General features: G+C 44.6%; 2 protein-coding genes across 3 annotated transcripts; one reads left to right on the top strand and one right to left on the bottom strand.

Annotated features, from left to right (window-relative positions):
- The first annotated feature begins 624 nt into the window (after positions 1-624).
- On the top strand, positions 625-10,646 carry ehd2b (EH-domain containing 2b). Of its 2 annotated transcripts, none has more exons than XM_063205272.1 (7): positions 625-1,016; positions 2,345-2,821; positions 3,635-3,811; positions 6,710-6,807; positions 7,656-8,068; positions 8,225-8,389; positions 8,765-10,646. In XM_063205272.1, exons 2-7 carry the CDS (start codon positions 2,589-2,591, stop codon positions 9,329-9,331), a joined length of 1,653 nt encoding a protein of 550 aa, XP_063061342.1. In that variant the 5' UTR covers positions 625-1,016; positions 2,345-2,588; the 3' UTR covers positions 9,332-10,646. The 2 variants fall into 2 exon arrangements, with proteins under 2 accessions (XP_063061342.1, XP_063061341.1); XM_063205271.1 differs by having other exon boundaries at positions 626-1,016; positions 6,710-6,825.
- A 4,667-nt stretch (positions 10,647-15,313) lies between these two features.
- On the bottom strand, positions 15,314-16,743 carry LOC134454321 (splicing factor 3A subunit 2-like). Its single transcript, XM_063205269.1, has one exon. The coding sequence runs from the start codon at positions 16,609-16,611 to the stop codon at positions 15,685-15,687; it is 927 nt and encodes a 308-aa protein (XP_063061339.1). The 5' UTR covers positions 16,612-16,743; the 3' UTR covers positions 15,314-15,684.
- Between the last annotated feature and the right edge of the window lie 56 nt (positions 16,744-16,799).

Below are 16,799 nucleotides of genomic sequence, written 5' to 3'. Positions count from 1 at the left end.
GTGTGGTCAACTGTACTCGTAACATGGATAAGCTCAATTGAGATTGAGATATATTGATATATTAAAAATTGATATGAGCTACATTAACTATCGTTTAACTTCAAAATAATTTCTCAACAAATACTTTTTTTGTGGTTTAGTAGTCCAACGATCTCAAAGGCACTTCGCTGCCAAAAATGGTAATGGGTTGGTCTCATCTGAGTGAACTGTTGTTCTGCAATTTTGTTCCTATCCACCAGATGGGGCCATCTAATTCATGATGTGTAGGATTTTCCCAATGGATCACTGAGGTTAAGACAGGGCACACTGGTGATGGGAAAGAATTTCCTTCAGTTCATACTGTTGTTTCTTTGTCAAACTTTTGACAACTTTTTTTTATTTGAAAGTGCATCGAAGTATGGTACATATTTTATATAATTTGTATGTCTTAGTGATAAACAATGTTTTCAGGAAGAAAGATGAATTATTTTCTTTTTTAGACATTTCACCTCCATGTGTTGGATGGCATGGCACAGCTGGGCAAAAATCCAGACCACACCTTAAGTCATCTGCTGTGCCAACGTCCATCCCCCTGCCCTGCATAATATCTACATTCATCATCAGTCCGCCGCAGACTAACACTTTCCAGAACTTTACTTGTGGGGGCTCATCGGGGAACACCTCAGGTTGAGGGAGGAGAGAGACGAGGAAGAGGCAGAGAAGAGAGGCAGGGCAGGGCAGAGCTCTGGTGCTAGTGTGTGTGTGTGTGCAGTGTTCTTGTGAGCTCCCGAAGAGGAGAACTGCTGGCAAGGCTCTGGTCTCAGCTGAAACCTGTTAGGACTCTGGAGATCACCCATCCCACCAATACCCTCTACTCCAACTAGCAGTGGGACACCCATCCTTGAAAAGTATCTTCTGCAAGATTATCTCCATCTCTTTTTTCTTCTTCTTCTTCTTCTTTTCATCTTCTTTGGATTATCAAACCAGGTAGAAGACCCTGTCCACACCCATATCCAGTAAGAGGGAAAAGCAAAGAGGTGAGTCATTTATAGGGTTTTTTTTATTATGGGTTGTTTTGCTTTTAATGAGGTAAATGGATGTGGATAAATGTGTGCTATTTTGCCTCGCTCTTCCCAATTTTCCATGGGACTCTTCTAAAAATATGAACAGCTACGTGCAGTCTGTGAATGTGGTAATGTGCGCTGGTGTATTACGACCATGTTAGGAATAAAAGGACAGATTTCAGCAGGATGAAGGGTGGTCACGGGACAGTTAGGCCTGTTTTTTTTTTTTTTTAAAGAAAGGTCATCCTTGCTTCGATGGGAAATTTAAAAGTTAATGTCTTAACACTGAAAACGTTCTTCCACAAATCTGTCGATGATCTGCAAAACATGTGCCCTCAATTCAACATAACAGCACTCTCTCTGCAATTTGGAGTGTCTGAAGCCACAAGGCATTTTCCATCAGCATCGGAGCTCGTGAATCATAGGCCAGCAGCTGAAGCCTCAGGGAGACAGCACACTAAACAAAAAAAGCTTCAGAAAACTAAAAACTAAATTCTTGAACTTCAAAACCAAACTTGCCAACTCCATTATCCATTGTTCTTTTGGATAGTTATGCCCCCTTTTCTTTGTGGAGACAGGTCTTTTCAACTCTTTATGGCACTTTTCTATAGGCCTACTTGCAGTAGATAGTTGAATTGAAGTGAATGACTGGTGTGTATCTTCTTTAATATCTGTGGCGTGTTCCCTTCCATAGGTTGCTAAATCATTTTAAGCATCTCTCTCTCTCTCTCTCTCTCTCTCTCTCTCTCTCTCTCTCTCTCTCTCTCTCTCTAGTGTGCAATGCATCTTCCTTCATTAACTGTGCTCAGCTTGTATTGGTGATGGTCTAATGGTCTTTACAGGACATTTAACCTTTTTACCCCTATATGGCATGTGGATCATGTCAGTGTGAAATGCGTTTTAGTCATGGCTCAGTTCAAAAAAGGTTACAAAGTGCTGTGTTAAACTGTGCTCTCTGCTCCACACCGTGTGTCGGTTAATTGGACATTCCACTGTGAGTAGCCACTGGAAAAGACGTCTCACCCTTTTCAATGCGAGGAAATGAAGTATCTGTGTGCGTACGCAGACCCATGGCCTGGCAGGGTGTGTTTTCCAAAATGAACTTTTTCCAGGCATGCACAGACAATGCTCTGCTCTCTCCGAGAATTCCCTGCAGATCAAATGTTTAAAACACATTTCAACGGCAGCCTTTTTTTGGAGCTTGACTTGTTGACTTGTGTGTTCCCTGATTTACTGTCAAAGTAAGGATTAGAGTTGAAATCCTAATTGTTCTGATTTATTTTTCTTTTTATTCTTTTCAGAGGCCTTAGTGGGGGAGAAAAAACCTGGCCACAGTCTACACAACTATAAACACAAGCCTTTCCAGGGGATTTCTATATTTGGAGTTCACAACCCATCGCTAAGGAACTCGTTTATTATATAACTACAGGAAAAAGAAGAAGACAGGGCCCATCGAGGATCAGACTGGAAAAAAAAGAGCACAAAAAGTAGCTTTTTAAAAACCTTGTACGGATAGATATAGTTACTTTTTCTGGAGGGGAAAAAATGTCTCAAACAATGTCTCGCTGGGGGCGGAAAAATGTGAAGAAGGCCCCCGAAGTGGTCAAAACTGTGACAGAAGGACTCAAGACCCTCTATCGGGAGAAGCTTCTGCCCCTGGAGCAGCACTACGGCTTCCATGACTTCCATTCCGCAAGTCTGGAGGACGCCGACTTCGACAACAAGCCCATGGTGCTGGTGGTGGGACAGTACTCCACGGGGAAGACAACCTTCATCAGGTACAGTAAATAAAAGTTGTTATTTGTATTTGTCTGCACTCTGGGTTAGCTTTGTATAGAGCCAGAGAACATGCCCTAGAGAAACTTAATCCATCCTCTGGGTTTGGTTACTGTAACCTTCTATACCACATACAGTATGGTGCAGATGGGCCTGTCGACAGGCCTGTTTACTCTTTACTAAACACACTCAGCTCAGCAACATCATAACAACATTGCAATGACATTACCAAAGGTCTCAAGTAACACATAAAGACTTGGTCATTACCATTCTGCTAACAACAACCTTGTAACAGGGCTCTACATAAAGAATGATAAGCAAAAGACATTTCACAGGAAGCCACACACCAGAGAGGCTATCAGATTTAATCCACCACTTGGACTTGGATAATACAGTAGATACTAGATCATATTTAGAGATACCTATCTGGGATAAGAACCCCAGAGCTCTGTTGTAGAGGGAGAAGGCAGCCATCAGTTACTAATCCTCTGACTTTGGGAGACAGTGTTGCCAGATGGAAAATGCTGAATTATCGCACCAAAACCTCAAAATTATCGTTTTGGGGGGCTCCTTGGGTGGAAATTATCGTACATAACCAAAATTGTTGTTTCAAGGCATCTAAATGAACTGATTGACTACTCTGAAATTATCGTACATCATGTTTATTTGATCGTACAGAGGACAAAATAGACAAAATGATGGTACAAATACGATAATTATCGTACATCTGGCAACACTGATGGGAGACCTCCCACCCCACTACACCCTCCTACTGCAGGAGTCTGTCTAACCCTTGACATGTTGACATTACCCAGATACCTGCTGGAGCAGGACGTTCCTGGTAGTCGCGTGGGGCCTGAGCCAACCACAGACTGCTTCACTGCCATCATGCACGGAGACGTGGAAGTGCTGACCCCAGGAAATGCTCTCATTGTGGACCCCAACAAGCCCTTCCGCAAGCTCAACGCCTTCGGGAACACGTTCCTCAACAGGTATGCGTGTGTGTGCGTGTGTGTGCGTGTGTGTGCGTGTGTGTGTGTGTGTGTGTGTGTGTGTGTGTGTGTGAGAGAGAGAGAGAGAGAGAGAGAGAGAGAGAGAGAGAGAGAGAGAGAGAGAGAGAGAGAGATAGATAGATAGATAGTTCCAGGCCTGGACTGGTAATCTGGCATACTGGTCATTATTCCAGTAGGCCAACCATTTTTAGGGGAATGATGCTGTTGAGCATTTCTCCTTGTTTACAAAATGGCCCACAATTTAGAAGTGACAAGGCTGCCCATTGGCCCATCTTCAGTATAGAGACCGTGGACTTGTGTGAGGGGCCTGTCCATTCCTAAAATACCCGGGCCATTTTTGGTCTCTCTCCAGCCCTTGTGTGTTCAGAACCCACAGGTTGTACGAGGATACTTCAGCGGGTTGAAAGCGAGGGGACATGAAGATGGATTGAAACATGAGCAATTCAGGAGATAGTTTAGCTCAACCTCACTCCCCCAGGCTGGGCGTAGAATGTAGGGGGTGTGTGGGTAGGGGTTGGGGGGTGTTGGCGAGAGACAGCATGATCGCTGAAAAATTGCATGACAGTCTGTGCTCAGTGGAATGTCAAGCGTTTGTGCCAAATGTTTGAGAGGGGTGTACTTTCCTTATTTGTGGAAAAAATGGAGAAATGGAGAGAGATTGCAAGAGCGCCAGTGATGAAAGCTAGTGTACTTAAGGGAGGGGTGAGTTACCAGCGTGGCAGCACGGAAAAAGGAGGCAGGGTATGCGCAAGCAAGGAGTAGTGGACAAACCAATGAAGTATGCCATCAAAGCAGCAGAGCCAAGGAAGGTTCTGAGTAAGACTTTCCCCCTTTGACCTGTTTACCCTCTCGCAGTACCAGGGTGCATTCCAATATGCAGACTCCCTTCCTCCACTTGTGCTAGTGGCCTCAGGTTTTGCTGACGCCCCGCCTCCGTAGAGAGAAAACAATTAAATTTCCCCGCTGTCAGCCCAGCCACAACAATTTTTTGGGCGACTATTCTTCATTCACCATCCAGTTTGCAAATGAGACTTTACATTTGAGCTTTTGCAGGATATTGAAATACAGTGCTGTTGCCAGTGATGTCCTCATGACGTATTACGAGGCCACAAGCACAAGTGGAGGACGCAAGTCTGCATATCGGAATGCACCCCCAGTGTGCTTGCGAGAGCCTCGCCCTCTAGAAGAAACGTCTTCCCCAAGTTGAGCAAGCTGTGGAAAGAATGTTCTGAAGCCATGTGTTGTGTACGAGATAGAGTGCGTCACTCTCACATTCAAAGTCTAGCTCCTAACTCTTCAGAAACACACACACACGCTTGCACGCATAGTAGTGCTTGGTACTGTATGGCCTTGTTTGGAGAAAAAATCCAAGCTAGGAGGTGCTGCTGAAAAACATTTTTTAGCTTTCATCATCCCCACAGAAGCTCCGAGGGTGTGTGTATTGTGCACATGTTTTGCCTGCCTCCTTTTCTTTAACTTCCTTTGTAGGGGAAGCATGGGCTTGTGAAACTCATTTAGGGCAGGAAGCAGCCCTGTTGTTGTAAGGGCCAGATCATTAGAGGGCCATATTGTTTAATTCTGGCACTGGTGGCCATTTTCCTTCAGGAAGCCCCTGTTGCAGCCCGAGCACTTCCACACAAAAGGAACAAGGTGGGAGGGAGGGGTACAGTACTGTGAAGTCTTCCCCCTTAATCACCAGTGGAAAACCATGACCATGACTGCTGGAAAGTTCCACTTTTTCAGATTATTGACACAAGGCGATTGTTCTCCCGAAGACGTGTTTCCTAAGCATACAGAGGTCAATGCATATATATTTGGGGATTGATTTCTTTTCGTAATGCAGCTACATCATGAGTGCATACTTACATCTACAAGGATTGTGTGACTAAGCATTGTAGTAGCTGCATTAAAATGTGTAAAGTATGGTGAAACTCTGTGTGGGGGGAACCATATGGGAATAGAAAAAAAGCTCATAGGAAGTTTCCTGGTCATACAGGTATGAAGTCATATTATGGATTCAAGTACCCCTTGCCACAAAATAGTCTTAGAATTGCCTGATTGCATTAATTCTCTCCTCCCTCAATCAACACATGATTCTATCAGGACTGAAGAGTACAATATAAGAGCTTATGAAACGGGTGCCAACCAGCATAGTTTTGCGTAGAATGTTTGTAAACCTTCTATCCAAAGCCTCATACACTACCATAGCGCTGGCCTATCAGTCTGGACCTTTCACTCAGCAGTATCGTGCTGTGCCTCCCGTGCCCGAACTGGAGCGTAGACTGGTAGGTCGCAGGTTCAAGCCCCCAATGACAAACTCGTGTGGATGACCTCAGTTACACTTATGTAGTTTTACATTTAAGGCCTCTGCCCTGGACTTCTTCACTGCCTGTGCCAGTGGTCCAGGGGATGAGTAGCCTCATTCGTTACATTATATTACACTTGGCTGATGCTTTTATCCAAAGCGATTTAAAGTTGTTTAAGCACAGGGTATTGGTTAACATTCCTGGAGGAATATGAGCTTAGGTGCCTTTCTCAAGGGTACTTCATCTTCATCCATGGATGATATGGCATTCAAAGCTGCAATGTTCTGATTCCAAGGCCAACACACTACCCATTATAGGCCACGACTGGCAATTCACTGACTAAGCCCATATCATGTACAGTGAGGCCCGAATTATCCATAAGGGCCAGCGGCACATTGCCCAGGGGCACCAACCATCTTTGACCAGTGAAGGGGCACCACAAGACACAAACTTAACAAACTTTGTTCATAAAAGGGGCACCAGTGAGGCATAATGCCCGGGGCACCACATTGCCTTAATACGGCCCTGTGTACAGTATGACATCCGTCTGAATGTGCGTTTCGTTTATCAGGTTCCAGTGTGCCCAGATGACCAATCAGGTGCTGGAGAGCATCAGCATCATCGACACCCCGGGCATCCTCTCGGGGGCCAAGCAGAGAGTGAGCCGAGGTGAGGCCAGTTCGAAAGGTAAGTAGGGCGGGAGGACGACTGCAGTAGAGGCACCTCTTATTTAGAGATATTAACTGCATCATCTCCCGTCTCCTCTCACCCTGCTAACCCCCCACTGTTTTACTGTTTAACACCACAAGCCAAGCAATCGAAGCAAGTGAAGCGAGCACCTCGACATGTGGCGAAGGAGAAGAAGAGATAGCAGAAGAGCCAGAGAGAGGGAGGGAAAACCACCCGATAAAGACATAAATAAAACACTAAACACTCAAAATGCTGAAGCAACAGATTCCTCCTCGCTCTCGGCATCTGGCATGATCTACAAGCTGGAACGGATCTGAGAGAGTGAGCAATGTAAATCTTCTCCAGAGCACATCAACTGTCAAAGCCTTCCCAATAGTCGAGATCAGGTTCATGTTGCAAAATCGATGCATGAGGGGTAAAAAAAAACCCACAATAACACTGGCATGATGCTAACATACCTTTAACATTAACATGATTTGTTTGGTAGTTTTATTCACTCACATACTCATATACTTTTGCTCAAGATAATCCGTCTGATCTGTTTGTTCATTTGTAAAGTGATATATGACTACACATGCATAAGAATCCAGTGGGACAGAGGAGGGTATTGTGAAGCAAGCACTGACAAAGACTGATGTCAACTGAGCCCAAAACATGGAAACCATAAATACTGATGAAGACAGAGAGAAATGGAAACTTATTACTGATGTAGGGCAACTTAGGCAAGTCAAGGCGTGTCGCATCTTGCATCTTTGTGCTGCTTCCTCAACTAACATTTGGTGCAAAAGAGGTCTAAGATTCCACTTGTCTCACTGTCTTGTCCACAGGGTATGACTTCCCTGCCGTTCTGCGTTGGTTTGCGGAACGCGTGGATCGCATCATCTTGCTCTTTGATGCGCACAAGCTGGAAATCTCTGACGAGTTCTCGGAGGCCATCGCCGCGCTGAAGGGCAACGAGGACAAGCTGCGCGTGGTGCTGAACAAAGCCGACATGGTGGGCACCCAGCAGCTGATGAGGGTGTACGGAGCGCTCATGTGGTCCCTGGGGAAGGTGTTTGGCAGCCCCGAGGTGCTGCGCGTCTACATCGGCTCCTTCTGGTCCGAGCCGCTGATGGTGCCGGATAATCGCAGGCTATTCGAGCTGGAGGAGGAGGACTTGTTCACCGACATCCAGAACCTTCCGAGAAACGCGGCCTTGCGGAAACTTAACGACCTGGTCAAGAGGGCTCGTCTGGTCAGGGTGGGTCCCACCGCACCGCAAGTCATTCCTCTGTTGTAATCGGCCTGTCCACTTGTGTGTGTGGTGTTGAGAAGTGACACAGGGGGAAAGGAATGTTTGTCATCTAAAGTCAGCTGTGTCTGTCCCTCCCTTCCCATTTGTTCCCCTACTATACAGGTGCATGCCCACATCATCAGCTATTTGAAGCAGGAGATGCCGTCCGTCTTCAGGAAGGACAACAAGAAGAAGAATCTGATCCACCAGCTGCCGGTCATCTTCTCCAAGATACAGCTGCAGCACCACATCTCGGCCGGGGACTTCCCCGATTGCGCCAAAATGCAGGCATGTCCATAACAATTGGAACAAGAGCAATACCAGTAGTAAAGACAGAACTATGAGGACTGTGCCAAAATGCAGGCCTGTCCAAATGGAACAAGATCAATAACAATAGTAAAGAGAGAGCTACTGTATTACTAACAGAGCTATTACAACAGGAGACCACTCATCTCTGGTGCACAGGCCCTAATTAGAGAATTATGAATCAATGCAAGAAATTTGTCAAGAAAGAAATAGTTTGAGTGCCTTAGTATGCCCGATTGTATATGAATAGTCATGTTTATATACTGTACTTACTGTAGATTACTACTCATTTTAAATACACGTAAGTGTCTCACTTTAAATGACTCACTTCTACTCTCTCTCTCTCTCTGTGGACAGGAGCAACTCTTGGTCCACGACTTCACCAAGTTCAAGCCCCTGAAGCCCAACCTGATGGCTGCACTTGATGAGTTCCTGGCCACCGACATCTCCAAGCTGATGCCCCTGCTCCGCCAGGAGGAGCTGGAGGCGGGCGACCAGCCCGGGGTGCAGGGCGGCGCTTTCCTGGGGACCCGCGGGGGCCCGTTCTTGGAGAACGACCCCTTCGCCCAGCTGGAGGAGAACGGAGAGGTCGGCGAGGAAGGTGGGGAAGGTGGGGAAGACTGGGTCGTGACCAAAGACAAGCCCAAGTACGACGAGATCTTCTACAACCTGGCGCCCAACGAGGGCAAGCTGAGCGGCACCAAGGCCAAGGACTGGATGGTGAGCACGCGGCTGCCCAACTCGGTGCTGGGACGCATCTGGAAGCTGTCGGACGTCGACCGCGACGGCATGCTGGACGACGAGGAGTTCGCCCTGGCCAGCCACCTGATCGAGGTCAAGCTGGACGGGCACGGGCTGCCTCCCGAGCTCCCGGCACGCCTGGTGCCCCCCTCCAAGAGGCGTCAGAAAGGCTCCGACGCATAAGCATAAGCACAGCCAGCGTCCCCCACACTACTGTCAGTTCCCCAACCTTGCACACTTACACTGATTTACTACTACCAAAGAGCTGTCACCGTCGTAGCTGCTACTATTGTGCTTGTTTGGTCCCATTCTTCTGACCACACCTTGCTTTGCTATTGTAAGCACATTTCAGCAGATTTTGAGATTATGTTGCTTCAGAAAGTCCAAACCCAGCCGTGTTACTCCTCTTGTCTGTGAACTTAATACACTATATTTTGAGTTAATTCATAACTTTTACTTAAAGTAAGAGCAACACTATTGAGTGTTAAATTTGACTCCATTAGGCCTACATTACACATATGTGGATATTTTTTTTAAACTATCATTTTTTTATCCGTATACCTATTTTGATATGGTTTACTCAGCATGTGGATAAAAAAATCACCACTGAAACTGGTGGGTTTAAGAATTAAAAAAAAAAAAAATCCACTTTGGGGAACTAGCACTCTGTTTACGCGTAAACAGAAGGCCCAAACGGATATGTTTACAATAATATCCACATACTGTACGTGTAAACAGGGTGTACGCCCTGAGTGTTGAATTAACACTCTGCCCTTATTTTGTTGAATTAACACTGCACTCTTAGATTATGAATTACCTGATGATTGTGTACAAAATGTATGCAGCTGGTTCAGAAAATGTCTGGATAAAATATGTGGCAATGTGTTTTCACTTTCGAAGCTCATGATTTCCACATCTGACTTTCAGCAGCTTCACCGAGTCATTTAATGAAATAAATTATAACTAGTTTAATATGCTTGCACTTCATTCAGTGAAGGGAGTGGTGCTTCCATCCAACACATATTGGGTTTGAGAGATAACAGATTGAAGGCAAGCCTTGAAAAAAATAAAAAATAAAAATGTTTGCGTGGTAAGCAAACAGAAATAACAAACTTATCACCTCTGTATATATTTATGAAAAAGAAGTATAGCTTTTTTATGGCAAGCTTTGTTTTGTTGGATAATGGCCTACTTCAGGCTATTGCTGTGTATTAGTTTAGCTAAGCTTATTGAAAGTACCATACCATTTGTGCAAATGGCAAAATGTAAGTATTTTGGTGTCTCTCTGTGACTTTGTAATTATTATTTTTGTACTAAACAATTTCTGTGTGAATGTCACAATATGTAAAACACAACTGTGTATCAGCACACAAAAAGAAACTATGAAAAAGGAAATAAAATCTTTGCTACTACTGTATACAGCTTCACCAGCATTTTTGTATGTAATCCGTACGTTGTTGTCTCTACCGCCTCAAATAAAGTGAACAAACCTATCTTACTTTGGCCTGCTATTTCTATCAACATATCCCTTCTCTGAATTCCATATTTTCACTACTAAAAGAACTAGGATACCACACGATAGAAGTAAGATTCATGATTTTTGCCATAAAAAGCAGCCTTCCTTTCCGTACAAATTTGTTTCTCCAGTGCCTAGTTTCCAAGCCGACACAAAAAACCACAAAGCATACTGGCGACGCTTGTTCTCCTCTCAGTGCCGCTGACAGATTTTCCAGGGCCCGGGACAAAGTCTTCTGAAAGGGCCCCCCATCTAATAAAACATAATGTTGTGGGGATCCATTTCTAGGCCTCCTTTCTGCCTGGGCCCGGGACAACGGACCCCTTTGTCCCCCTCTGTCGGCTTCCCTGCTCCTCTCCGCATAAGTCTCACAGTTAGTTTCCCAGCTACAGACCAGATAAACAGTGAGTCACAGTCCTCTCCTCTCTGCCAAAACGTCATGCCTCCATTTTCCATTTTCTAGCTAGCGCACTCACTCTCTCTCACCTCTTTACTCACTTTCCAAACCCTCTGACTGAGCAACAACTTCAAGGGGACCCAGCAATCATTTCACACACACACACACACACACACACACACACACACACACACACACACACACACACACACACACACACACACACACACACACAGATTGCAAATGGTCTAGCCAGCTGTCATAAGGTCTGCATGTGTGCTCCATTGTGTGTCAGAACCTACTGCATGTATGCATTTAGAGGGGGAGAGAGAGAGGTTGTAAGGAGGTGGTGTCGTGTCGTGGGGGTGGGACCTCCACGCTCTCACTCCTCCTTGGAAAAAGAAGGATGGCAGAAGGCCCGTTGCTCCGCACTCGTTGGTTTAGTGTGACTCACATGTCAAGAATGTGGTGGGCCGGCCTGAGAAGTTATTAATATCTCGATTCAATAGGTCCGCTAACTTTCCTTGTACCCCAGACATAAGGTTTTTTTAAAATGCTGAATTACTGAAAAAAACCTTAAACATTCCCTACATGGAATTTTCGGAGACCTCGGTTCCCGGGTTTTGTGTTTGTGCATGTGTCTGTGTGCTTGTACATCCGCATTCGTGTACAGATGGTAGTGTTTATGCTTCTGTCGGCACTGTATGTGCATGGGAAAGGTGGAGAGAGTGAGGCACTGAGAAAAATAGTTAATCTTTAGGTTTAGTTTAGTAGGCCTAGTTATAATTTGGTTTCAGTAGCTTAATACAAATTGCAAATAGAAACCCTATTTGTCAGTAGGCTACATGTTTCTCTGTGTCAGCATGATGAAAATACCAAACTCTCCTAACCACCTAAGACCTAGAGCAAACTACTCCTTTGGGAGGAGGAGATGTCTCCATCCTCCCCAGACTTCTGCGGTCCAGGACCTCTCTCTTTTTCTGAGTGGTTGTTTGGTTCACATGGCAACAGTCATTCCCATGCCAGGAAACATATACACCGCGAGGCTTGAATTACAGCATACGAACGCCACCCCTCTGTGTGGGGATATCCTCACACCAAGTCCATTTTTACAGGATTCTCCATGCTACGTAACAGCGGTGGCTACATGGGGAATTCCTCACCTCGAATCCATTGGAAAATATACGGCCTGCACACTCTGTGTAATTCAGAAATGGCTCAAGGGCACTCTCTGGTGGCACACTGTAAAAATAAAAAGTTCCCAGGAGAAGCGTCTGTTTTACAGTGGCAGAACCCCTGAAAGTTCCCTAAAGAACCTTAGGGTTCTTAGATTAGTCTCACTTATATTCTTCCTCAAAGACCTGTTAGGTTCCCCCCCAGGGGCAACTGAATGGTCTTGAAGAAACGTCGACATTTTTAGTGTTGCTAACACAATAAAAACATGCTACTTAAGTTTTAAAATGGTCTACAATACAACTCTTTTCCTTTCTACAAGTTAGTTTATGGACTACAGAAAAAAACATTCAAGATCTATACTCAAAATTACTGCCATGTGAATGTGACCAGTTCTATTCTGGCCACGCTTTAGGGCATCAATGGGGACCTAAATATTAATTAGTTAATTAATCACAATTAACATGACAGCCTTAGCTTTTATGCCATGGGTAGGGAACCTATGGCCCCTGATGGGGGGGTCTTATCTGGCCCCCGGTATAATTTTAATGTTATGCAGTTTCACATGAAATATGACATGTTTTGTAAAGCAATCTTTGAAATTACATTTGCAACACAATGAAGTTATTTTTTCAGGGGACCTAGTGAGGGTGGGGCCTGTTGTAAAGGTGGCTGCCTTCTATGTAGGCTTTAAGTACAGGGGGGCATCCCAGTTTAAATGAATGGACCTACAGTAACGCATACAGTATGTAAAAAGTAGTGTAAAAAAAAGTGTATTGAATAAACTTGGCTCACCAAATAACAGCTCATTGTTTTGTGTCTATTTTGTCGCTAACAACAGACATCTCCAATCAAAATATTTACAAATGTGTTGGGAGATTGGAGCTTTTTAAGGACCGTCTGCTGCACAACTGAAAGAAGGCGACTTTTGAATACAAGTATCCTATTGTGAGCGTATCATCTGACTGAAGTGGTTTCAGACCTCTTGAGGCTTTAGTAAACAAGACCAAAATCTGGAAGGCTATTGGCCTAGGCCTGGTTCATTTATGCCTAGGTGGCATGAAGTGAAAGTACGACTGTCATGCTGTATTAAAGTGATGTAGCCATGTTAACTTTGAAGGCTACCTATGGCAGGGATAGAGAACTTTTTTTTATTCGAAGGGCTACTTCAAATGCCTTCAAGGGCAGTACAAGTCATCCAAGGGCCGTACAAACACAAACCAGGATTTCCCCCTGCACTTTAGGCCTATATTGAAGGCAGCCACATTTAACAGTCCCACCATCTCTACGTCCCCTGGATATAACTTAATTGTATTGCACATGTCATGGGGGGGGGGGGGGGGGGGGGGAGGAGATAAAACGGCCTCAAAGGGCCATAACGGCCCTCGAGACATAGGTTACCCATCCCTGCATTGAGGGAAATTCTACAAGTAGTTGCATTGTTGTCCAACCTAACATTGATTTGCCATTACCTTGTTCAACATTATCTGAGGGCATAGTTTGTTGCCAGAGACATCTGATCTCGATTATCCCAACAAGGGCCAAGGTCCCTGACCCGCTCAAGTAGTACAAAGCGGATTACAAAAAAGTTGGGACACTTTGTAATTTGTGAATAAAATCAAAATGCTGGCATTTTCAAAACATTCAATGTAGAAGGTAGAACATTCAAGGTAGAACATTAAACATTTAACATTAACATTAAACATTTAACATCAGTTTTTAAAGTCAAGCAGAATTATTGTTTTGAGGTAATTATGTGATCATTTAAAATTTCACCCTTGCAACAAATCCCAAAAAAGTTGGGACAGGGCCAATAAAATGCTTTTTATATTGGATAAGACTAAACACAACACAAGGGATGAGACTGAACAGTCAGATACTTTGACTGATGGCATAATTTTATTCAAAAATTAGATATTTTGATGTGCGAGACATGATTTCAGCAGCTCAACTGATAGGTGTGTTCTTCAACTTGTTTACCTTTTTGTTATGCTTAATATGTGGCGTATCCTGACTGCAAGAAAACTATTTTGTGACCTGTTTACTCTAATGATGGACCACACTGTTGGAACATAGTAGAGATTGAAATTTGCCACTTTTATGGGGCAATATCTAAAGGCGGTGCTCCAAAATATAATGCCTTGGTAGCTATGTTTGCTGTTTAAAGTCTGTATGTATCATTCAACATTCATTTTAATGCTCTACATGAGTAAGAAGACCCTAACCAAGTCACCTCTGCACCCTTTACCATCATATGCTCTCTTTCAGACTGACCACTAAATCAAGCTGAAGTATTCATTTTCTATATAACCTGGAGGGTGCATGACTCCATAATTTTCAAAATGGATTAAATATTTACCATTCTGTAATCAGAGGACAGTTTCACATGTCTCCTAGGTCCATAGAATGAGCTTTTCCGCACGCAACACTGTTTAATGTCTGCATCATGTGCATTAATCAAGTGTTGTGTTCATGGTCATTTTTTCGAGAGCTGTCATTGTTGGAGTGTCATAGCTTGCTTATTGACCACGAGTATGTCATGATCTCATAACGGAAGTAGACCTTATATGCCTGCAATTTTGATAATTCAATCTTTCTGTGTAATAGATAAGTAATAAGTCCCTCAAAATCTTCGCCGCTGAGTGCCATAGCCTCTGGTGATGGTATTTTATTTGTGCATTCATGTTGGCAGTCAATATAGTTCTTTTTAAAATATTCTTCCTTGTGTAATTTTTAGAATTATCCAACTATTACAACATGTTTTGGCCCTGTCCCAACTTTTTTGAGATTTGTTGCATGGGCCAAATTTTAAATGATCACATAATTACCTCAAAACAATAATTCTGCTCAACTTTAACAACTGATATGTTGTCTGTACATAATGCTCTACCTTATTAACATATTAAATGTTTTGAAAATGCCACAATTTTGATTTTATTTACAAAATACAAAGTGTCCCAACTTATTTGGAATCCGCTTTGTAGACAGGATGGTGGTCTTAAGCCAGTTGGCAGAATGGTGCGTGTATGCGAATACAACAAGGTCATAAATAAAAATGCATTTGTCAAATAGCAAAGGGTCTACAGAGGCTTTCTTCATTGTTTAATAATGATTTTAAAAAAGTTGTCAATCTCTTTGATGAGACCTGCTTACACTATTTATTACAAATTTCCAAAGCTAAAAAAAAGCAAAACTAAGAGTACACATATCTAAAATGTAGAGTGCATGTTATGGCCTAACAGCGAGACAATGTCAAGCGATCTTGTACAAGTTGGGTCCTGAGAAAGGAAATACATTTTCCATTGTGTTTCTTTTATGACAATGATGGCTAGGCAGCCCCTGATGAATAATAATAATGAAAACAAGCAAATAAACAAAAAGAAAGTCTGCAAAATGAATTACAAACATGGGGCAAACAGAGGCACTTAACCCCCCTATCCCGTATTGTCCTTAGGAGATCCTAGGAGGTGGGGGCATCCCTCCGGGGCCGGTGGGCAAAGGGGGTCTCATCATGGGGGGCATGGACATTGGAGGTCGCATACCGTGGCCACCCATCTGGTGGGGCATCATCTGTGGGGGCCTTGGCGCCCCAGGAGGCAGAGGGGGCATGGGCATCCCGCCCGGCGGAGGAGGCGGCATGGGGTCGTTGGGCTGCCGGCGGTCCATGTTGCTCATGAGGGGTGGCGGCCGCTTTACACCCATGGGCGGCACGGGCCCGCTGGGAGGCAGCTTCTCCATCCTGAAGTGGAACTGCAGGAAAAACTGTTTGGTTTCTTTGTTCCAGTGAGTCCAAAACTTGCTCTCCGCCTTGTCAATCTCCCTACTGGGCACCTTAAAAGCAATGGTCTCGTATGGTTCTGCGGCCAGGAGCAGATACTGCCAGCGACGGTCTGGGGGCTCGATGCGCTGCTCATAGGCCGACATGAAGCGATGTCGAGGCCCGATGCCCTCCGCGATCTCTGGATAGTCAATCTGGAATAGCAGACTCTGTTGTCCACTCTCTGGGTCTCTCTGCTTCGTCACTTTGTACCCTGGACGCCCGATTTTCACAAATTTCTTAACCTCGACTTTCACCTTTTCAGGTGCAGGCTGTGCTGGGGCTTCCTTGGCCTCCTTGGCCGCTCTCCGTGCCAAATTGGTCTGATGCTTCTTGCCCTGTGTGTGAGCGAGGTAGCTACCTTCGTTGTTGTGAAGAGTGAGGCAGAGTTTGCATTCATAGGACCCCAAGTGATTTCTCATAAAGTAGGGGTCCTTGTTTATGTCGATGGTCTCCAACGCCAACTGCCTCAAGCGCTCTCTGCGGTCTCGGTTGCTCTCGGAAGACGACGCCACCCCACCGCTGCCCGTCTTGCCACCAGCTCTGTGCTGGAAATCCATGTTGACAGCTGGATAACCTCACCACTAGACGAGTTACTGTTCACAAATTACCTAAAAGTTGATTATGATCTGTACAAAGACGGGATGAACGCGTCTTGGCCTGCTCACGTTTGCCGCCGCTACAAGGAAAACGTCGCACTCGCGTCTCGTGATGACGTAATAGGTGTCGTGAAGTGTCGTCAACCAAC

This window comes from Engraulis encrasicolus, chromosome 8 (genome assembly GCF_034702125.1).
Source record: "Engraulis encrasicolus isolate BLACKSEA-1 chromosome 8, IST_EnEncr_1.0, whole genome shotgun sequence".
NCBI classification, from domain to species: Eukaryota; Metazoa; Chordata; class Actinopteri; order Clupeiformes; family Engraulidae; genus Engraulis; species Engraulis encrasicolus.
Note: the sequence above shows the minus strand (reverse complement) of the source record. Positions and strands in the feature narration are given on the sequence as shown.

What these genes read in the sequence shown, in the direction of transcription:
- ehd2b (XM_063205271.1), top strand. Translation starts at nt 2,589, where the DNA reads ATGTCTCAAACAATGTCTCGCTGGGGGCGGAAAAATGTGAAGAAGGCC. An exon ending in GGGAAGACAACCTTCATCAG is followed by an intron (nt 2,822 to 3,634) that starts GTACAGTAAATA and finishes GACATTACCCAG; the next exon opens with ATACCTGCTGGAGCAGGACG. An exon ending in CCGATTGCGCCAAAATGCAG is followed by an intron (nt 8,390 to 8,764) that starts GCATGTCCATAA and finishes CTCTGTGGACAG; the next exon opens with GAGCAACTCTTGGTCCACGA.
- LOC134454321 (XM_063205269.1), bottom strand. Translation starts at nt 16,611, where the DNA reads ATGGATTTCCAGCACAGAGCTGGTGGCAAGACGGGCAGCGGTGGGGTG.